Genomic DNA, 23,997 nt, shown 5'->3' with positions numbered 1-23,997 from the left:
AAAAAAAATACAGTCGAATTGAGAACCTCCTCCTTTTTTGGAAGTCGGTTAAAAAATTAAAATGGCAGTTCTTGAACTCCATAATTCAAAGATTAATTTTTTTTTACAAGCGTATCAAGAGAGGACTTTTATTACCTGATTTCAGAAATATATATGAATATTGTTAATTTGTTACCCTTAAGTCCAATGTGACTATCTAGAGATCAACTTTTGAGTTAAAAAAGTCATCCATATTTTTATGTCTTACGCTGTCACTGAAAACTGACAGTGACAAAGAGTGTGAAATTATAATAAAAATATATATATTATAATTAAAAAATATATATATATATATATATTAACTATCTCGATTAGGATTCGAATCCGAGTCACACGTGTATGTGAGAGTAAAGAGCCCTAATGTCTACGGAAACTCAACTCAGTAAGCATCAGTACTCTCCGCATTGCTTTGCTTAGAAAATAAACTTAGGTTCCGGAAAGGTGCTTATTTAGTAATGATAAACTAAAAATTCTGTTATAAAAATTAATTATCAAAAAAAAAAAACAACCCGACTGCGACAAATGACAGCTAAAAAGGGAAAAACAAGCTTTAAAATTTAGTGTGAAGTGTATCCAGTGTACCGTGTATTGTATTCCATTCGATACTTTCATAAAGTACAGATATATTAATGTTTTAATAATATAATTATATATGTACATGAAATTATTGCTCGTGGGGACAAAAAAGTTCTACAAAACACTGATTATACGATCTGTTACGCTGAACCTCCTTGTATGGTCCGGGAGCCAGGTACGAATTCGGTCAATCATTCCCTCCCAATTGAAACTTTGTAAATACATAAGGGATTTTTGTTATACATATTCGCGAATTTCAGCTGCGACTCTGTGGGTGGATGAAAAAATGGCATGGCAATTTTTTGGTAATTTCCGCCTACCTTAAAATTTGTTGGATTAGAGTTTACCTTGAGTTTATCTTGAAGGAAAAATAATGTCAGCTGACCAAAACATGGTGGATTATATGTCAGTTGGCCGCTTGAACATGGAAAAAAGTTTTTTTTCAATGATTTTCCCTCAACTAAGAATTTACCTGGTAGTTTATATGCTACCATGAATCAAAATTAATGTCAGCTGGCTGTATCTCGGTAGAAAATTTGTCAGCTGGTACCTTGAAGGTGTAACGCAGGAGCATTTATCACCTACTATATCTTATCATCTTACGACTTTTCCTTTGACTTACAGCTAGCTGATTTTTTTCATTGTTTGATAATAATAATAATAATACAATTTTGTAACGTTAGGACGTCTGACAACTCAGTCCTCCCGTGACCATGGTTGCCGTAAAGTATCCGAAACGTCAGGCATCTAAAAGAGTTAATATTCCGCGATAAAATCTGAAAAGGTTACCTATTTCATTATCATTACATATAATGAAAATGTAACGAACGGGTCGGAGTAGCAGCGGAGTAGCAGCTGACGATCGTGAATATTCGTAACAAAAATCCCTTATGCATTTTACGTCATGAAAATCTGTCTGAGTAATCTTAAAAAAAAAAAATCATTAACAAAATCTAAGTAAACTAATATCAATTGAATTTATTAGAGTTAATAATTTTTATTTGTAAAGAAATGTTGACATAATTAATGTCTAACGTACAAACATGTTTGTTTCTAAGACAGGTAACTTAACCCCTATGTTATAAGTAGCATCCCTTTTATAACTTATTAAAATAAAACAAAACTGTAAAAAAAAAAAACGAATATTAAACTCACTGAAATCTGCAAGCAATGAATTCTACAAACTGCGCCAGCAGGCTAGTCAAAATACAAATTTATTTACCAAACAAAAACAGAAGCATCGTAAAGTGGCCCACACACATCACGACCATTATTCCGAGCGCTCGTTTATTTTTCACTGAACTAATAACTATGAAACGGAAATTGAAAATGAGGTGATTTTTCAACACCGCTTCAAACGTTCGACAGTCGGAGCGTGTGTGGTTTCAGTTAATGTACTTGATGTGGTTTATATAATAAGCGAGTGCAATGCTTTGTTACTGTTTATGTTTTGCAAATGTTTTAGCGAACCCACGCTAATTGCAAGTGATGTTGAAGTTTGGATTATGAATCACTTAATATGTAGTTTTTAGCAGTTTGTAAAAGATTTTATTTTCTTTCTTAAATATATAATAGAAATAAATAATAGATAACAACAACGCACAACATAATCACAAACGAAAATAAGAAATATTTTGCGGTCTATACAAATATTTTGTATATACTGGGATCGAAATAGCGACAGCTAGCGCGTCAGCGGCTGTGACCACTGTACCAATACGACATCAAAAATAATTTTACATACTATTAAGAGAATACTTATTTAAGAATGGTTACTAAAGCAGTAGACCACAACTAAAACAGCGTAATTACATCTAAAAGCTATAAATGTCAATACAGGTGTAAACGTAAGGGTGACTTAGTTTAGATATAAATTAGATATGCATCCCATTTCAAGTGAAATACATCATTAAAAAATTCACAGTTATGTCTAAAAGTATTAAGTCATATTGGGCATCAAAAGAGCACTTCGGAGTCCGAGAGAATTCAACATCAAACATCGAAGTACAACTCCATTACCAGCGGCGTATCGAGGGTGGCAGGGGGGCATCAAACCCCGGGCGCCACTCACAAAAGGATGCCAAATGTCTGCAAAACAAAAAATTGCAGGACACATTATATTGTTTTCGAATGGGGGGGATAAAAAGGTGTTGTGACACGGGCGCGAGTTAAGCTCGCTAAGTCACTGTCCATTGCAAGCTTATTTAAATTTTAATATCATTTATATATGTTTATAGGCAGAGTTACGTACTAAATAAGAAATAAAATAGACAAAGAAAAACTGTAAGAATATAAAAAACAAAATTAGCATTATAAAACTAATTATAGAAATACAGAAACTACGAAGTATCTAAAACAACATGTTATTTATAAGTTAATGAAGGCGAATTGCTCAATTATTTGTTTGACAGTGATTTACGCGCCAACGCACTACGTTCTTCACCGGAATGTCGTTGGATATCTCAGTCATTGCAAAACAGGAGTCGTTACTGTCAGTTATCGTTAGTATATTAAAGTCGGGATTTCCGAAACATCTGTACTAATAAAGCTGAAGAATTTGTTTTGTTAAACGCTCGAATTTCAGTAACAACTGGTTCAAATTGAAAAACTATTTTTGTGTTGGATAGTCAATTTACAAAGGAAGGCTATGTATAGGCTATGTATAGGCTATGAAATTAAATAATGAAAAAAATTACTAATATAGTACAACGAGTTGTAAGCCGTCATAAGCACTGGCTGTTGCGGTGGCGGTCGCGGGTTTGATCCCCGCTCATAACAGACATTTGTGTGGTCATATAGATGTTTGTCGTGATCTGGGCGTTTGTACTTGTGTCTTGAGTGGGTTTCTGGACCCCCGACAAGGGAGGAAATTGTACTGATGCCCGTTGAGTGTGAAGCGTTTATCACACCTAGTATTTCAATAAAGTAAGATAATGTATATATGTATTTTGTTATTGTCTGTTTTAAGAACTAAAACTCAATTTCAAAAATTGTAAGGTTGATGCAAATTGAATGCGGGACTGGATGTATGAATGGATGTTTGTTAGTCTTCAACTGAGCTAGGGCACAGCAGGAATTTCTTGCTCAAAATATGGAGCAGCCCGACTGGGGAAGTACCTCGACCTTACAGAAGATCACAGCTAAATAATACTGTTTTCAAGCAGTATTGTGTTCCTGTTGATGAGTAAGGTGACCAGAGCTACTGGGGATTCGGTCGGCAACGCGCTTGCGATGCTTCTGGTATTGCAGGCGTCTATAAGCTGCGGTAATCTCTTACTATCAGGTGAGCCGTACGCTTGTTTGCCGAACTAGTGATATAAAAAAAAAAATCTCCTGCTTGTGATAGGACTATCAAAATGGTTGCATTGAGTTTCGAATATGTATAGATAGTTAAAGACTCGGATAAGAACAAACTCCCGAAATTATCAACTCGGGCCATAAGTTAAATCTACTCGCTGGCTTATATATTTTTATAACCAACTCACCTGATTTCTAGGTATCGAGCTCTTGAAGACCCTGGATAAAGTGCTGATACGAGAGAAGTCGGGGAGCTACGTGAACAACAAGTATGTGGTGCTGACGACGGAGGGAGAGGTGATCCTCTACGCGAAGGAGGATTCCGGCTTCCTGAACAACGTGCTTGGGGGCAAGAGTAGGTCTTTTGAGATCGACGTGTTTGATACTAATGACAAAGAGGTAATTGTTATCTATAATATTGTTAACTCATAGGTGAACTATATCCGTGAGTACTATAACTGCTTCAAATGTCGGTACTGTTCAAATTACATCATCATCATCATCATAAGGCCTGTAACATCTTGACAGATGATTTAAACGGTTTCTGTGTTATTTATGCGACAACGCCGTGCGTGGCTGAATAAGCCAATCCGTGAACGACACATTCGTCCACACTTTGGACACGCGTATTGGGGACTCATCGGTGGAGGAGCCCCCTCGCGATTGTGTCTCTTGGCACGCTTTTGAGCCAGGTCTTCGAACCAGGTGCTATCACGGGTTTTGCAACCCGTGAAGACGGCCTTCCGCCACTCATTGCGGTTCGAGCCTAGGTCTTCCCAAGAGTTGCGATCAATGCTAAATGCAACCATGTCCATCGAAACCAAATTACATCAGTACATAAATAATAAATTATATTAGCTATATGTGCTAGAAACTGAATTGGGGTACAGGGGGAAATATCCTGCGCAAAAATATGGAGCAGCTTGACTGGGGAACCTCGACCTTACAGAAGATCACAGCTAAATAATACTGCTCTTAATGCTGTGTTCCTGTGGTGAGTAAGGTGACCAGAGCTCCTGGTGAGGGTCAGGTGCTGGGTCGGCTACGCGGTAGCGATGTTTCTGCTGTGGAAAGCGTCTGTAAGACACGGTAACTTCTTACCATAAGGTAAGCAGTGAGTTTGAAAATAAATATAACGAAAATTTTCATTTTATTCCATATTTCTTAGTTAGTAAAAGCTTTCTAAACGATCATTGATTTGGAAAAAATATTGGATTGCTCAAGGTCAAAAGTTGAAAGGTCAATAACGAAATACATAAGTTTTAATTTCCATTAGGGGTGTTATTGCGATAATCATAATATCAAGGGTTCGTAGCTTTCTCGCGTGCTACACTACGTTACATTAGACTAGGGCTGGCATCACCTTGATTACCGAAGCCGGATAAAAACTTCCGAGATTCCGGTTAATGTTACTAAAAGAAAAAAAAAACTCAAATGTTTTATTACCTTCAATAATTTTTCAAAACTGTACTAGACAGTTGCAGCAATATCGAAATTTAGTCATAAATGAAATTGTCAATAAAAATTATGAAAAATATATTTTTTTCATATTACGATGACTTTCATTTTGGAACTTATTTTTTACTCCAGAGAACCCCAAGACGGGAAGGAAAGCTTCCTCTCTCACTTTGTGTGGTTTAAATAATCACCAAACTACTCGGGAAAACTAAAAAGATGGCAGCCCTATTACAACTATATCCATCTAATGTTTATTTTACGGCAAAAAATTTTAATATTTCATATAAACGCCACTAATTTTACTACGCTATTACTTAATTTTTAACCGACTTCAAAAAAGAAGGAGATTCTCAATTTGATTTGTTAAGGGAGTTAATAAAATATATGGCAAAACAATTGGGTCAGCTAGTTAATACTAAAAGAGTCTAGATTCAAAAGATAAATTGACTCTTGCATTTATATCGGTTCAGGAGGGTACAAGTCGGATTTTAGCGCCACTTTTCAAAAAAAGCTATATTATTAAAGTAAAGTACTTATTATTATTATATTTAAAGTATATATCAAAACATAGATCACTGATCTTCTATAATAGCCCGTTTTTTTAAATGTAAGTTATATTCATCACAGTTATCATCATCATCACAGCAGCCTACGAAAGGCGAAGTCCACTACTGGACATAGGCCTCCACAAGTTCACGCCAAAAATGGCTTGAACTTATGTGTTTTGCCCATAGTCACCACGCAGGGCTGGCTTTGTCGCACCGAAGACGCTGCTGCCCGTCTTCGGCCTGAGTATTTCAAAGCCAGCAGTTGGATGGTTATCCCGTCATCGGTCGGCTTTTTAAGTTCCAAGGTAGTAGTGGAACTGTGTTATCCCTTAGTCGCCTCTTATGACACCCACGGGAAGAGAGGGGGTGGTTATATTCCTTACTACCGTAGCCACGCAGCTTAATATATAGCGTAGAATGTCATAAAGACATTTATTTTCAGTAAAATAGCTAGCGATAAGAATTGCCCACCCTAAACAGGACTTCGAGCACAGTACGTAGATAAAATCAAAAGAAACTTTATTCAAATAGCCTTCAAAAGCACCTTCTTGGCTATATTCTTTGATGCCGTAACCACAGCATTTTAACAGCAAGTTATATTAGTTATGAGTAAATCCTGTTTTCGACCTCTAAAAAAGGGGTACTTGCCTACTGTGGCGGATAGTAGCCTAACGTAGAAATGCTTCAGGGGATGCTAGCCACATGTGCGGATAAATGCCTCTATGTTTTTTTCTTACCAGTCATTTAAACAAACCTTGGCTTTGATGATAGCGATATCCTGAGTTTTTTCCACTTTTGCGCAAATAGGGAAAGATGTAATTTCATACGCTACGTGTCCCATTAAGTGTGTTTAGCTTATGTAAACAATTGTCGTGTTTCTTTGTTTGACAAGGCCTCGAAGCCTTCGAAGTCCATGAGACTTTTAGTCAAAGCCATGAAAATAGAAAGTGAATATGATGACATTAGCCTTTTCCGGTACTAGCTGATAAGCTTACTTTGTCCAAGTCTAATATACCCATGTAGATACACTGCAAATGTACGCACGGGCGTAGGAAGAAAAAAAAACCTGAAAAAAACACCTGTAAGAAAATTTACTTTACATATATAAATGCACGCAGCTACAAGTACTTTAATTTCTATCCTAGTGGGGTTCATAGGCGGGAGGCGTGTATTTATTTATTTACTAGCTGGGTCCACGCGGCTTCACCCGTGCTATTTCCGATCCTGCGGAAATTTCGGGACAAAAATTAAACTTTATTATTTATTATTACTATCTATTCATCATCTCGAGTTTTCGCACTTGTAATATCAGAAGAGTATAAGTAATCTTTTGTGCAGTCCTTGTGGGTCTCCCCACCGTGCCTCGTAGAGCACGTTAAGCCGTCGGTCCCGATTGTTATCATGTACACCTGATAGCGATCGTTACTCATAGTAGGGAATATATCTGCCAACCCGCATTGGAGCAGCGTGGTGGATTAAGCTCTGATCCTTCTCCTACATGGGGAAAGAGACCTATGCCCAGTAGTGGGATATTACAGGCTGAAGCGAATAAGTAATCTGTTAACAAAGTGGTTGCTTGATAGAAAGCCAAAACTATTCTATTACTATTTTAGGTTGCATATAGGGTGTAATGTTAGTCACATTTCGACCAATCACTTTTCCAACGATTTTATTTAAAAAATAATTTGGGGCCAAAGGGCATCAACTTCGTTACCCCAAAGTCTCAAGACCTCTAAATCCGGCCCTGCTTATACGACGTATTAAGCGTCCTTAATATTCCCAGATAAGGTTCGTCAGAATTTTATTCTTCAAACTGTTCTTTTACAGCACCAAAAAACCCCAAATAGAAATGATAATAAACAACGTAAAGACAGGATTTGTTTTCTTCTACGAACACGTCGATCTCTTTACAATAAAATGACAAAGGCTTATGCTATAAAGACTAAGAAGAGTGTTCGTTTTTTTTCGTTAAAACAAAACTTTTGACGAAACAAAGAAATACCTAACCTAGATATAAATATTTATAACTAAACTTTGAAATTTATTACAAAATTACATTATAACAAATATGCACGGTAAAGGAACTGATTATTTTGTAATTTAGCTACGAGTATAGTCTTGCACACTCTGGATTGAATATTAAAATGTAAATTTTTTATAAACTAGTGACCTCTGCCTGTACATATTTTATACACGATAAGTGATCATCAACATACCATAACAATCAAAGCTGTGTGGCTACGGCATGAAAGAATATAGCCACTGCCTCTCTTCCCGTGGCTGTCGTAATAGGCGACTAAGAAATAACACAGTTTCACTACCACCTTGGAACTTAAAAAGCCGACTGATAGCGGGATAACCATCCAACTGCTGGCTTTGAAATACACAGGCCGAAGACGGGCAGCGGCGTATTCGGTGCGACAAAGCCAGCCCTGCGGTCACCAGCCCGCCTGCCCAGCGTGCTGACTATGGGCAACACACGAGTTCACGCCATTTTTTGGCGCGAACTTGTGGAGGCCTGTGTGCCAGTGGACTGCAATAGGCTGAAATGATGGTGATGATGATGATGACGAATATATCATAAACCTTCTCCGAAACACGCCACATCTTATAGTAAAAGTATTATTACTACCTACCTAAATAAAAAAATATTAGCAGCATTATTATATTTCAGGTGATAAAGATTCGTCGTCCCTACACGGTGGCTCAAGATAAGATGGACGTGTCAGTATGTGGGCAGGCGGCCGCGGTAGTGAGGAAGGAGGTCACCTTCTTCAAACCCGTGCTGACCATCAACGACGCAAACGATCGACTGGTGATAAGGGTCAAAGGGCCGGTGTCTTTATCTTCGGAGTGTAACTTTGAGGTAGGAAATTGTCTTATACTAATATTGTAAAGGCGAAATGTTTAAGAGCGCGAAATCCAGCAAGTGCTACTGGTTCGAATTAAAAAATTCTTTTTGTGTGGGATAATCTGAGTAAATCCGAGAAAGACTATAGGCTATTTTATTGAATAATGAACAAATTTACTATTATAGTAAATTTTTTTCTCAAATTTAGGTGGCTGAAACTGCGGGGTACTGCTAGTATTTTAATAAAGTAAGATAATGTATTTTGTTATTGACTGCTTTAAAAATTTAAACACAATTTAAAATATAAGTATGTATAGTTATAATAAGATTGTCGAATGCGGGACTGGATGTATGAATGGAAGTCTGTTCTTCTCCTGCTTATAACAGGACTATCAAAATGGTTGCAATGAGTTTCGAATACAGATAGTTAAAGACACGCATAAGTAAAAGCTATAATAATATTTTAGTATGGTTTTCCCCTCAAATTAATGGGGGTGAAAGACACGGGGCACAGCTAGTCATCAAAAGAAAGCATTAAAATAAGTTAAATATGAGAAATCCCACACAATCCTTAGAAGCCCTTTGTAGATTTACATGTTTCTGGCTGTTTCAATTTGTTAATAAATCTGTCCATTATGTAATAAGAAATCAGGATGTACTGTAATATAACAAAATATATATGTAATGTTGTGGTCCTTTGGTAAGTAAGGTAATTATAGAAAGGCTTTGTTGACAGCAGTTACCAACGCCCTTGTTAGGTATTTTAGTTGTTCGTGAGCTACGTACTACTAACGAATTATTACCAAACGGCCTAAAAACTATCCTATATTTGTAATATTAATTCGTATTTTTTTAATTAGCTGTACTCAAAGGACAAACAGCGTATCGGCGACATAAGTAAGAGGACGCGCGCGCCGGATCGCGACAGGTTCGCGGCGCGCTTTCCCGCCGACCTCGACGTCCGCTACAAGGCCGCTGTTATCAGCACTTGCTTTCTTATTGTAAGTATCGCTGAAAAAACACAAACGATTTAAATTTTGATTTTAATTTAGATAACGATTTTGATTCTACGGGACTTAATAGATTTACGTATTTAATTATAGCTTATAGAGCCTTGTTACAAACACAAATACCTAAGTCAAAGAAATAATAATAGTATAAATCATATTAAAAAAAATCAATTGTAAAAGAAACAATATACAATAATATAAATCGAAAATCAAACAATACGATGAAACCTATCAAAATATAATTTAAAAAAATATTATGTCTTTAAGCACCGCTGCGTTGGCGCAACGGTCACAGCACTCGTTTGTGGCTGTTGCGCTGGCAGTTGCGTGTTCGATCCCCGCACATGACAAACATTTGTATTGGCCATAAAGATGTTTGCCGAGGTTTGGGTGCTAGTGCAGCCCTTATGGATCTCCCCACCGTGCCTCGGAAAGCACGCTAAGCTGTCGGTCCCCTACATCGGGAAAGAGGGCTACGCCCAGCAGTGGGATATTACAGACTGAAGCGTCAATTGTATGAGCAATTTAGAATTGCCGTGAATAGCTGCTATTATTAATTTGAGTAGGTCCAATATTTTTAATACAGTATATTTATATACTCGCCTGAAGATAATTTATTTAAAATAATAACTAGGTAACCAATGTTCTGTTATAATGTATATCGACTGTATTTAAAAAAAAACAACTTTCAACTTATTTTTCAGGATTTTCTATTTTATGAAAACTGATGACGAATTGAATATGAAAAATCAAGCTGTTTTATTATTATGAAGATGACGAGTAACTTATTAGAATTGTTTAATTAATTTTAGGTGTTTTGTTTTAAATTTTATGTCTACGTGTTTTATAAAAATATTTTTAATTAATATTATTGAAGCTATGTATGAAATTATGATGTTTTAAATAAATTGAATTAAGCAGTGTTTGTTAATTATTCCTTTTATTTGGACTAGTTCTGAACTTCTGATACGATTAACCAAGGAATCTTTTGGTTTAAAAATACTTTTGTTATTACTTGCAGCGCCATCTATCGCGGAGTAGCTAAAATATGAACAGGCACTTCGTAATGTAGTTTGGCAATAATTTAATAGGTGGCGTTATTTATTTATGGCACAAATAAAAATTTGTAATGTTTTTCTTTAAAATAGGTAATTGCAAAACATGATCAAATATCATGATAAATAAATGTATCAATATCGCTATAATTATGTCCTAAAACATTGTAAATTGTAGTCAATATTTTATAGTTAAAAAAGAATAAACATCGGTAACAACATTGAATATAATGTGATGTCATATTATGATGAAAAAAAAAGAAGTAAACAGGGCTAGAAAATATGTGTCATTATGTGTGTTCTTAAAAAAAAAATCACAACCTCAGTCTTTCTCTTATTGCCTGTTCATATGTAAGAAACAAAAATACTTTGAAAACTTGACTTATTTATTTGAAGTTTGAATTTTTTAAAAAACACATCCCAAAATTACTAAATCATTATTTTTATATTTGGTAAAAATAATCAGTATCTGTCGAACAAAGCCTCAAACAGTCATCTGATGCGGCTGATAAATTACAAGCCAACTTATCTGTAGAATGAATCTGTTCGTAACTTGTTAAGTCAAGCAAGAAATGTCCTGAATTAGAGTCTAATAAGATGTCAAAGACTCAGTACCGGGTAAACAGACCCTTATATTAAACTAGCTCTGCTCCGCGATTTCACACACGATTGAGTAATAAAATAATAATTAAAAAAAAAAACAAAAAACCCGCCTGCGTGAAGAACAACTAATAGAAAATCAACTGAAAAAGCTGGAACAAGATAAAAATTCAATATGCACACAAAGTCAGCGAAATAAATAGAAACAGTATCAAACATTTTGTGCTGTACATTTAAAATATATTAATACGGTAGTCCTTCGAAACTTTATGCAACGTCGTACATAACATGCAGTCGGAGACATGCACAAAGAGAGAATGATTTGACTTATCCTTCAATTTCATGCCTCCGACTGCATATTATCTATGACGTTGCATAAAGTTTCGAAGGACTACCTTATTAATATATTTTAAATGTACAGCAAAAAATGTTTGATACTGTTTCTATTTATTTCGCTGACTTTGTGTGCATATTGAATTTTTATCTTGTTCCAGCTTTTTCAGTTGATTTTCTATTAGTTGTTCTTCACGCAGGCGGGTTTTTTGTTTTTTTTTTAATTATTATTTTATTTATGTCTTTTTAGTCAGACAAATTACGTAATCGGTTCAATTAATTAAAACAGTTTACATCATGTGGTTGATTAAGTAAATTTTTAGGGTCAAGAGAACTGATAGCAAGCCCGGAGAAAGATCTCACTCTGCTCAAAGCAACGTAAGCCTGACCTTTAGCAAATAGGTGACTGCTTAAATCAACAACTATTAGTTTTAATATAATGAAATTATTATTAAAATTATTTGTTTGTATTTGGTATTATGTATTTGTTATTAATTTTATTAATGTAATTGTAAATTGATGTGACATTTATTAATTTTTATTTGTAATTTTAATTGTATGTTTTTTTTAACCATTGTATTTTATTTGAAAAGCTACACCCCGAAGTTGATCGTCGCCTAGGAGGTGAGTTTGACATGGCATAGGCGTGCGAAAGAGCAAAGTCCACATTTTTTAAACTTTAATATTGTATTTCTGTCTTAGTATTACGGTAATAATAATCATGATATACCTTTTTAAAATCCTTGTATTGTGCCCTTCAATTTGATACCCATATTGTAGTATTCGAGAAAAAAATTTTTTTTTTCATTAAATACAATGGCTTCGCACAGCCGCCATGTTTGATTTTTTTTAATGTCACCTATCTAAGAACACTTGGGCAGCAAAGACGAACCTAACGATACCTCAGTTATGTAAATCCGTTTAGTGGTTCTGGAAATATGAGGTAGTAAAGAATATTACATACATACATACATACAAGATACGCGCGAAAAACATAACCCTCCCTTGGCAGTCGGGTAAAAAGTAGCCTATAGTCTTCCTCGGTAAATGGCCTATTCAATACAAAAATAATTTTTCAAGTCGAACCAGTACCTCTTGAGATTAGCGCGTTAGAAACAAACAAACTTTTCATCAATATAGCATTAGTATGGAGTTTTAATGTTAAAACCAACTCAAATTCTTTATAAAAACTGAGGTAACTGAGGTAGGGCAGAGTAGGAAATTTCCTGCTTATAATCTGGAGTAGCCCGGCTGAGGCCTCGACGTTACAGAAGATCACAGCTAAATAATACTGCTTTCAAGCAGTGTTGTGTTCCTGTTGGTGAGTAAGGCGACCAGAGCTCCTGGGGAATAGGGTCGGCAACGCGCTTGTGATGCTTGTAGTATTGCAGGCGTCTATAGGCTACGGTACGGTACTATGTGGCTACGGTACTAAAGAATATAGCCACCCCCTCTCTTCCCGTGGGTGTCGTAAGAGCCGACTAAGGGATAACACAGTTCCACTACCACCTTGGAACTTAAACAGCCGACCGGTGGTGGGATAACCATCCAACTGCTGGCTTTGAAATACACAGGCCGAAGACGGGCAGCAGTGTCTTCGGTGCGACAAAGCCAGTACTGCGGTCACCAACCCGCCTGCCCAGCGTGGTGACTATGGGCAAAACACATGAGTTCACGTTATTTTTGGCGTAAACTTCTGGAGGCCTATGTCCAGCAGTGGACTGTATAGGCTGTAATGATAGGCTACGGTAATCGCTTACTATCGGGTGAACCGTACGCTTGTTTGACGACCTAGTTATATAAAAAAATAATAATAGTTATACGTTGTCTCTTTAAAAAATACCCGGGTGACCGAGTTTAGCTCGGTATTTTTAGTAAATCGTCTTTTTGGAAATCATATTTAAAAACGAATTACATATTGATAAAATGTGAATAATATTTTCCGATTTTACCGACATAATAATAAAAAATATGAACTGGTTATTTAAATAAAAAATCATTAGTGTAATTATAAAAAAAAAAAAAAAATAATCGTTCTGGAGACCGCGTTCTTCTCGGTCGATCCCGACCGGCCGATTTCTTACCTGAGCTATTACAACTTTGTTGATGTTTGCGAAATTTCGTCCTTCGTGTTCTAACAATATTGCAGCCATTTTTTCATTGCCAAAAACAGGGAATAAACGACATTTTCTAAAAATGAATCCTAGCTATATGGATTTATCGCCCCCGAAATCTCCTGCATACTAAATTTCATGAAAATCGTCGGAGCCGTTTCCGAGATTCAGATTATAGGTATATGTATATATAAAAGAATTGCTCGTTTAATAGTATTAGGTAAACAATAAAAACACACAAAGAACAAAGGAAACAGAAGAATAGGTAAAGGTAATATTGAATATTACTGAACTAAATTATGTAGGTACACAATTAAAATGCAAGTACGGATGCTATGGTTAATTAAATAGTAGAATTCAATTAGCGTCCGAGATTGTAGGACCGAACAGATCTAGATAATTATAATAAAATTGTAACCGCCTGTTGTCTGTACATGAGACATTGAGGAAACATTAATTGTGTGTATTGTAGGCATTGGCAGGCCGAAGCCGGGCAGTAGCGTTTTCGGTGCGACAAAGCCAGTTCTGCGGTCACCAGCCCGCCTGCCCAGCGTGGTGACTGTGGACAACACACATGAGTTCACGCCATTTTGGCGCGGATATGGAAGCCTATGTCCAGCAGTGGACTGCGATAGGCTGAAGTGTGATTGTAGGCATTAAAATACCATCGGACCGTCCCATGAGCGCGTAAGTACGGCTATAGTTTACAAAATATAGCTTTCTACGAGAAAAAGAATTGTTTCCACTACGCAGTTCTTTATTTGCTTCGTCAGTTAGTAAAACATTCCATATAAAGTCGTATAATTACGTGCTCACGAAAGGTATCATGCAAGACGAGTCTATCAAAGTAGCTCGCCTATGTAAACAGTCAAATTTAAAAAAAGAGCTAGGATTTTTTTTTTTACGTGGAACGTAATCTGTAACACCTACAAGACCCCTCATTTGAAGGAAAGCAGTTAGGAGTCGAATATCCTGTACAACTAATTGTAGTAAAATATTAAGCTATTAGATTTATAAGTAAAACGAATATTTCACTATAGAATTGGTCTATTTTACTATTGATTTTATTTACCACTAGCTGCTCCCCGCGGTTTCAGCCGCATTAATTCGAGGAAAAAATAGCATATGATAATAAATGTGAGCTATCCAATACAAATAAAAATTTAAACTCGAATCTTTACTTCCTGAGAGTAGCTCGTTTAAACAAACACACAAACTTTTCAACTTTATACCTTAATATTAGTAAATATTGGTCAAGGGTGTACTGGCAATATGACATAGTGACGAAACATCGAGACCCAAAAAGATTAATAATAAAATGTGACAAATATTTTAGATACGTATAAATTTTAGTTTATCTAGTTAAATTTTTACAAAGAGCATTTGTACAATGTGCACAAAGCAACGGGTTAAGGCTAGTGTAACATAAACTTCATAAAAGATTCAGTCTCGAAGGGGTTCCGAAGTTAAAATTGCAGTTATTAATGCATGTCTACAACTAACTTTTAATTGTTATCAAAACTTCAGCGAGAATCCGCACAAGTTCTCTGAATAATTATTTTTCCTTGATGAAATTTAATTAATAATTAATTTGATAATATTTTTTCTATTTTTAATCAACTTCAAATAAAGACCCTTTAATTTTCAATTGTACTGAATTGTGATTATAATAAATTATATAAATATAGATAATTAATATATTGTTTTTATTTTTCTTTCTTTGGTATGTATTATTTCTATTTTTGGTGTACCTGTGTTAACATACGCAGCCGAGACGTGGACACTGACGAAGGGACTGGTCCACAAGTTTAGGGTCGCTCAACGTGCAATGGAACGGGCTATGCTTGGGGTTTCTCTTAAAGATAGGATTAGAAATGAGACTATCCGCGAGAGAACGAAAGTAACCGACGTAGCCTACAGAATTAGCAAGTTGAAGTGGCAGTGGGCTGGTCATTTGTGTCGCAGGACCGATGGCCGTTGGAGTAGACGGGTCCTAGAGTGGAGACCGCGTCTTGGCAAATGCAGTGTGGGACGTCCTCCGGCCCGTTGGACCGACGATATACGTAAGATTGCCGGTGTCGGCTGGATGAGGATTGCGGAAGACCGGGATGTCTGGCGCGAACTTGGGGAGGCCTATGTCCAGCAGTGGACTGCGATAGGCTGAAGTGATGATGATGATGAGTGATTGGTGTACAATAAAGTGTATTATTATTATTATTATTAATTATTCTGTTCTCAATGTTACTGAATATCCGATTTAGATAATTCTTTTTTTTTATTATAACGCTGGTGCTTGTCGCGTGGAGCTATTTAAATTAGAGCGACATCTGACGAGTGATTTGTGAATGATCCTAAATAATGTGTATTGTACAATACTTGTTGATGTCAATTGAAGTCAGGTTTTATTTTGTTTGAGAACAAAGATTGTTATTAATTATATAAAATAACATTACTAGCGTTTGATAAAGTTTGAATGCGGAGTACATGTGCACGAACAGACGATACAAGCAGTTAAAATCTTTCTAAATCTCACATCATGTCGTTCTTAATAGCCGTTTAGCGGTTTTGTTGGCATAAGCTAGAATGACCTATGCAGTATATTCCAAAATAAAAGTAATCACATATTTATATTTTAAATGTAGTAGACACGAAAAATTCTGTCTTTGTAGCGCTTTGTGTGAAAAATTTAGATCTTTGGTTCCAATTATTTTTATAAAACGCTTACTACAAAGCTAGCATTAGTGATAGCATATCCTAGATCTGGGAGTTTAAGTATGAACAGGAGAGTCTGTAATCAATTAATATTATTATTTTATTATTAATAAAACTGTGCTGTGTGGCTACGGCACTAAAGAATTTAGCCACCCTCTCTCTTCCCGTGGGTGTCGTAAGAGGCGACTAAGGGATAACAAGGTTCCACAACCACCTTGGAACTTAAGAAGCCGACCGATGGCGGGATAACCATCCAACTGCTGGCTTTGAAATACACAGGCCGAAGACGGGCAGCAGCGTCTTCGGTGCGACAAAGCCCGTACTGCGGTCACCAACCCGCCTGCCCAGCGTGGTGACTATGGGCAAAACACATGAGTTCACGTTATTTTTGGCGTGAACTTGTGGAGGCCTATGTCCAGCAGTGGACTGTATAGGTTGTAATGATGATTAATATTAATTAATTAATATTTAATTAATAATATTGAAATATAAATAAGTTTTTATGATTATTTATTAAGTTATTATGTATATTTCCTTGATAAAATAGTTACACAAAGAAAGAACAAAAATATCTTTTAATACGTGTATATAATTAATATAATATTCTAGCTTAACTATGTAGTTGCTTTGAATCTTACAGCTACTTACTTTGTATTATCTTTTTACCGAGTAAAATTGTAAATATAAGAAATGTAAATAAAAAAGAAAACATAACAGTGATCCCGCATCCATCATACAGCCATAATAACTTTCACCGCATCGTAAATAATAAACTTTTTTAAATACCTGTCTCCGTGTTGTTCGTAGACTGCGCGTTTTAATCACGGGTACATTTTGTGACCGAGCGTATTTTATTTAAATTGAATCAAATAATTCAAGTATCCTTTAAAAGTACACGTAAATTATCATTGCACATATTGTATTAAAGTTAAAGGAAGCCACCACTGGATTCGGAATTCCGATGAGAAGTACCTACCGAAGGGATAGCCAACAGTAATTGTTTAAAATTTGTAACAAAAATTAGCATTTCATCCTTACCCTTGTGAGCCATACAGTAGTGTGATGTGTATGTGTGTGTGTGTGTGTGTGTGTGTGTGTGTGTGTGTGTGTGTGTGCGTGCGTGTGTGTGTGTAATACTGTGTTCAATTCATAAGCACAGTGTCTACGCTTCAGGTACAAATGGCGTTTGGCACGCGTAGTTCGCAGTGGGCCTTACGAAGCGTTCCGTCGCTGGGAGCGTGATACAAGACGCGTGTACGCTAGTAATTAATTTATTTCCAAGGCGCCCCCATTTCCGCAGGTTTTCGAGATTTATGGAGGTGGAATTAACAAGATAATAAAGTTTTTTTTTTTGCGGAAATTTGGCGAATGTTCAACAATTTGCCACGGAGTCGCTCGGTGATTCTATTTTATTACACCCCCCTTTTAAATTGCTTTTTTTTGTAATGTATAAATAATAATGTTAATTTGTCTTAAGAATGGTAAATATTAATTATTATTATTATTAACAAGCGTTTATCACATAAAGTTGTTACAATACGAGTATGTTACGTACAATGCCTACAAGGGAATCACCGACACCGCGCGTCGCCACGAATCGCCGCCGCAATATATGACGTCAATCAAGATCATTATCAGCATTCTCATATTTTACTTTTTTACATTTTTAACAAATAATAATTCAATTATATAGAGCCTCTAGCAGCGAGCACTATTGTTACCTAGAATAAGTTTTATTGTAATTTCACTATATGAATAAATTTTTATAAAAGTATCTGGTTTTTTTTGGATCCATCGGCTGTGGTGAACGTAATTAGTACAATGATGGGTTTGACTACAAGTTACGCTCGTATTTTCTTCAAGTGCATTTAAGCAAGAGATTGTTCTTGAAAAAACTTTTTTTTTGTTATTAATTTATTTTAATGATAAAACTGTTTAAATGTAGTGTATTCTTATTTTTTATTAAAATAAAAATGAAGAAATCTCAAATACAAAAAAGGATTTTGTGGTTTTATGAAACCACGATGCAAGTGAAACTTAAGTGAATGAAAATATTTACATTAATACACAGATCAAAACACAAACACACAAGTGCCGCAGAACACTTGCGACATGCGACATGCGATAGATGAACGATACATTTTGGGGTGATAGAATAACACTTTGACTTAATAAATTCCGCGAACTCTCAATCAAGAAACACTCAAATCAAGATTCAAGACTCAATCACATTTATTTTAATTTCATTACAAAATTTAATACGATTAGGAATTCGTCGGTTCGGTGCTGTGTGGCTACGGCACTAAAGAATTTAGCCAGCCCCTCTCTTCCCGTGGGTGTCGTAAGAGGCGACTAAGGGATAACAAGGTTCCACAACCACCTTGGAACTTAAGAAGCCGACCGATGGCGGGATAACCATCCAACTGCTGGCTTTGAAATACACAGGCCGAAGACGGGCAGCAGCGTCTTCGGTGCGACAAAGCCAGTACTGCGGTCACCAACCCGCCTGCCCAGCGTGGTGACTATGGGCAAAACACATGAGTTCACGTTATTTTTGGCGTAAACTTGTGGAGGCCTATGTCCAGCAGTGGACTGTATAGGCTGTAATGATGATAATGATGAGGAATTCGTCGCGTTCCCATTTGTTTTTTTTTTTTCAAATTTTTTGTAAAGAAGATGATTCCTAAAACTAATTTAACAAGACGTTATTATATTCAACGCGAGATTCCCAAGAATAATTAGTTAAAATATAAGTAACAATATTAAGTCAAACGATACGCACAGATGTCCCCAAACAGAGGCATTTGGTAATTTGTACAAATAATTGTGTTTGCTCGCAAACGAAAAAAAAAACCGACTTCAATTACATCGACAAGTAATACAACGTAGATGGACGAAAAAATAGTCAAGCAACTACGCGTTATCAAAGATTACTCAAAAAGTAGTTATTAGATCTCGATAAAATTTATATGTGACCACATGATAAACACCAGCTTTCGATTAAATTAAAAATTATCAAAATCGATACACCCAGTAAAAAGTTATTACGGATTTTCGAGAGTTTCCCTCGATTTCTCTGGGATCCCATCATCAGATCCTGGTTTTCTTTTCACGGTACCAAACTAGGGATATCTCCTTTCCAACAAAAAAAGAATTATCAAAATCGGTTCATCCAGTAGAAAGTTATGCGGTATAATACAACGTAGGTCGACGAAAAAAGCGTCAAGTAAAAACGCATTATTAGATATAACTCGAAAAGTAGTTGTTAGATCTCAAATAAATTTAAATGGGACCAATTGGCACACACCACCTTTCGATTAAAACAAAATTTGTCGAAATCGGTCCACCCAGTCAAAAGTTCTGATGTAACATACATAAAAAAAAAAAAATCCAGTCGAATTGAGAACCTCCTCCTTTTTTGGAAGTCGGTTAAAAAGTAACTGGAAATTGTTTGGCTATTATTATTATATTATTAAATTTACTTAAATGAGGCAATGATTTCAAGATCATACGCGTATATTAGTGTATGTCTTTAATATAAATAAATAAATAAATGTAAATACACAATACACACACGGTCGTCTGTTCCTAAAGTAAGCAACTTAATGCTTGTGTTATAGGTTACAGCCGACTGGTATATAGCTACATATTTTTTTTTTTTTCGATAAACATACTTATAAATAATACATATATAAATATATAAATAAATATTTATATTACACCCAGACTCGGGGTGGGAATCGAACCCACAACCCTCGGAGCAGAAAGCAGGGTCACTACAAACTGCGCCAACGGGCTAGTCAATATATACATATATTTTTAAAAACATATTTAGTTTTTTTTATTGTATAAAGTTTTTCTTAAGAAGGATCTTTACAGAGTCTTCATAGAAACCAAAAATATTATTTTTATATTTTTTATGTGTCTGTCTGATTGTAAATTTATCCAGGCATAACACAAAACCTACTGAGTAAAGTATTGCTTGATATGTTAGACCAATTCGTATGATTTTTTTGTGCTACCCACAGGTCGCTTAGACCGAATATAAAAAATTATCATATATCAAAAATTTCGATCTAGCGAGTAGATCGTTTCACAGCTTAATTGGCTAGAGCACCGACACGGTCAGTCGGAGATGCAGGTTCGATGCCCGCTGGAACGGTCGGTTTTTGATATGATATTAAAAAAAATAGGTAAAAAAACTTTTTAAGTTAAACGGTTTTATGTTAAACATACATTGCAATGTTTAAGATAAATTAATGTACTAAAAACCAAAAAATAATAAAATAGATACAGTCGTGGGAATTATAAACATATGCATAGACTAGACTAAAATAAAACCGTGGGGCACGTCAATTGTCTACAATCGTTGATTAAAATGTTTGTTTTGTAATGTTACACTATAATTAGGCAGTTGTTCAACCGACAACGATGGACGTGTGATAAGTAGGGCTAGAATGTGGAAACAAGCTAGCAAGCTCGATTATAAGCGAGTTTTAGGGTTTCATAGTGGTGAGCGAGTAGTACTTTTATCATATGTTTTGTCGATTAAAGACAAACTACGAGCAGTGAAACGATTCCTCGCCAGCCAGCACTGTGAATGTCCAACGATAAACTAGTTGAAACATCTCTTTTATTTACATGGAGTGTATAACTATTGGAATTTCCATGAGCAAGAAAATAGTAAGTAATTTCCTCACCGTCTGCGGGCCAACTGCCTATTTTAACGACAAATTAAACGATTCTTCTATCGCATATTAAGTCGATAATTTGTAGACAATTGACGTGCCCCACGGTTTTATTTTAGTCTAGTCTATGCATATGTTTATAATTCCCACGACTGTATCTATTTTATTATTTTTTGGTTTTTAGTACATTAATTTATCTTAAACATTGCAATGTATGTTTAACATAAAACCGTTTAACTTAAAAAGTTTTTTTACCTATTTTTATTTTCTAGTTTTTAGTTTTTATTTCGCATTCTGTTTAATTCATTTAGTGCTTCATTATTGCAAGGCCCATCTTAAATATTGAGGTTGTATAGTGCACTGTATTCTTCTTGTCAAGACCTTTTATTTGATACCCATATTGGTGGGATTGATAAAAAATTGTTATCAGACATTTGGTAGCGGCGACCAGCTTAGATTTCAATTTTGCATAGTAAATTGTATTCTACTTGTTGAGACCTTTCATTTGATACCCATGTTGATGGGATTGATAAAACCTAAGTTATCCGCCATTTTGTAGAGGCCGCCATCTTGGATTTTAATTTTATATAGTACATTGATTATACTGGTTGAGCACTTTCATTTGATACCCATATTGATGGGATCGATAAAACCTACGTTATCCGCCATTTTGTAGCGGCCGCCATCTTGTATTTCAATTTTTTATAGTATATTGTATTCTGCTTGTTGAGCCCTTTCATTTGATACCCATATTGATGGGATTGATAAAACCTACGTTATCCGCCATTTTGTAGCGGCCGCCATCTTGGATTTCAATTTTTTATAGTATATTGTATTCTGCTTGTTGAGCCCTTTCATTTGATACCCATATTGATGGGATTAATAAAACATAAATTATCCGCCATTTTGTAGCGGCGGCCATCTTGAATTTATAATGATAATGAATAAACATAATTGTATTGTCACCAAAATCCAAAGTGTATACAAAATTTCAGATTAATCGGTTGACAGGAAGAGGGTGAAATTTGAATTACTAAATTTGACCCAAGAATAAATAATAAAAAATAAATAAAAGAAACGGGGTGAGCTAAATAAAACCGTTTAAAAAAATGTTTATGTTAGACCAACTTAACTAGTGCAAGTTTCATCTAAATAGATCGAATGCTTGCTTAGAACTTAGAACTTGAGATATTAGGTACAATATTCGTTAATTCGAAACACAGGAAGATTAGTGTTGCCCAAATGCAAGAACAAGACGAGACTTAGCCAGTCTTGGTCTTGGTCTTGCGCCACTACACCTGGTCTTGGTCTTGGTCTTGGTCTTGCGCTCCCAGTCTTGGTCTTGGTCTTGGTCTTGCAGCAAGAGTCTTGCAAGTCTTGCAATTACCTATTAGTCTATTACTATTTATTAAAGTTTACTTTAAATCTTAGAAAAACGTATTAGAATTGGAACACTGTGAGCTTGAATTAACATAGCTATAGTAAAGATCAAGCAGATTAATAAATAACTGAAGATTTGATAAGAAATTCGAAAAATCAACTGACCTATATGTCGTTTTCCATGGAAGTAACTGTTTCTTAATAAACATTTATGATTTATAAGCTTACATTTGCTAAAACATGTAAAAAAACAAATTAATTACAATAACTTGACTGTATTTTAAAGAACAATACTTATCTGTCTAGAAAGAGATTGAACCCTCAACTTATAAGAAATTTAATAAAAGAGTTTTACGATTTATCATTTATTTGAATAAAAAATAAAATACAACACAAATCAACAGCTTTATCATTAGGTTATGATACTTTATATCAATTTTTTTGACCAAGAATTAATACAAAGTAACCATCTGGCTGACTCATCACTTAACCTATTTCTATGTTTTCTAATTACTAATGATGCTTTAGAAAATAACCTCTCAGCAGGTACTGAAGTTGCAGGTATTGAGAGAAAATCACGGGCCATTTTCGATAAAATCGGATACTCTGTCTCATGCGTCCTCCACCAATCTAAAATGTCTTCCGAGCTGGCAGTTCTTGGTTTTCTCAGGTACTCCTCCAACTCGTCTATCACTAAGCCTTGAAGACAAGATCCAGATGACGTCGAGGGACATTCATAGAGTTTATCAAAGTCTATTACGTCTTCATCTTCATCACATACTTTATTTTCTTTTTCTGGTAATTCCAGAGATTTGTTCAGTGAGTGTAGACTTTTATATTCTTCATAAAGTTCATTGAACTTGCGCAGACTTTCTGTTTTAAGTTGCTTCCCCCACATTGTCAGGTCAAAAGTCTGAGCCTTATGCCTTGGGTCTAAAATTAAAGAAGTACAATAAATCCAGTTGCTCTTCTTGTAATGTTTAAGCATTTTGTCTCGCCGCCTCGCCACGTGCCGGCTCTATGAAAAGGATGCCGCCGCAAATCAAACAATGCCGCGTGCGGCGTACAAACACACACTAAATATTACCTACTTGTACAGACGCGACGCGTGAATAAAATATATGTAAAGAATTAGTGCCAATCACTATTCTTTACATATAAGTGAATGTTTTGGCGTACATCTATACTAATATTATAAAGCTGAAGAGTTCGTTTGTATGTTTGATGACAGAAGTTTTAAAATAAATAAATAAGTCCTGAACGTCACTATACCTCCAAAGTTACTATTCCTCGTGGACGAAGTCGCGGGCACAGCTAGTAAATACTTACTCTCATC

At 35.6% G+C, this 23,997-nt stretch overlaps 1 protein-coding gene across 1 annotated transcript; it reads left to right on the top strand.

Moving 5' to 3' along the window:
- The first annotated feature begins 2,541 nt into the window (after positions 1–2,541).
- LOC123661364 (phospholipid scramblase 1-like) lies at positions 2,542–10,589 on the top strand. Its single transcript, XM_045596631.1, has 5 exons — positions 2,542–2,701; positions 4,112–4,311; positions 8,593–8,784; positions 9,630–9,770; positions 10,484–10,589. Exons 1-5 carry the CDS (start codon positions 2,542–2,544, stop codon positions 10,505–10,507), a joined length of 717 nt encoding a protein of 238 aa, XP_045452587.1. The 3' UTR covers positions 10,508–10,589.
- The last annotated feature ends 13,408 nt before the right edge of the window (positions 10,590–23,997 follow it).

The sequence above is a fragment of the Melitaea cinxia genome, chromosome 1, assembly GCF_905220565.1.
Source record: "Melitaea cinxia chromosome 1, ilMelCinx1.1, whole genome shotgun sequence".
Classification (NCBI taxonomy): Eukaryota; Metazoa; Arthropoda; class Insecta; order Lepidoptera; family Nymphalidae; genus Melitaea; species Melitaea cinxia.
Note: the sequence above shows the minus strand (reverse complement) of the source record. Positions and strands in the feature narration are given on the sequence as shown.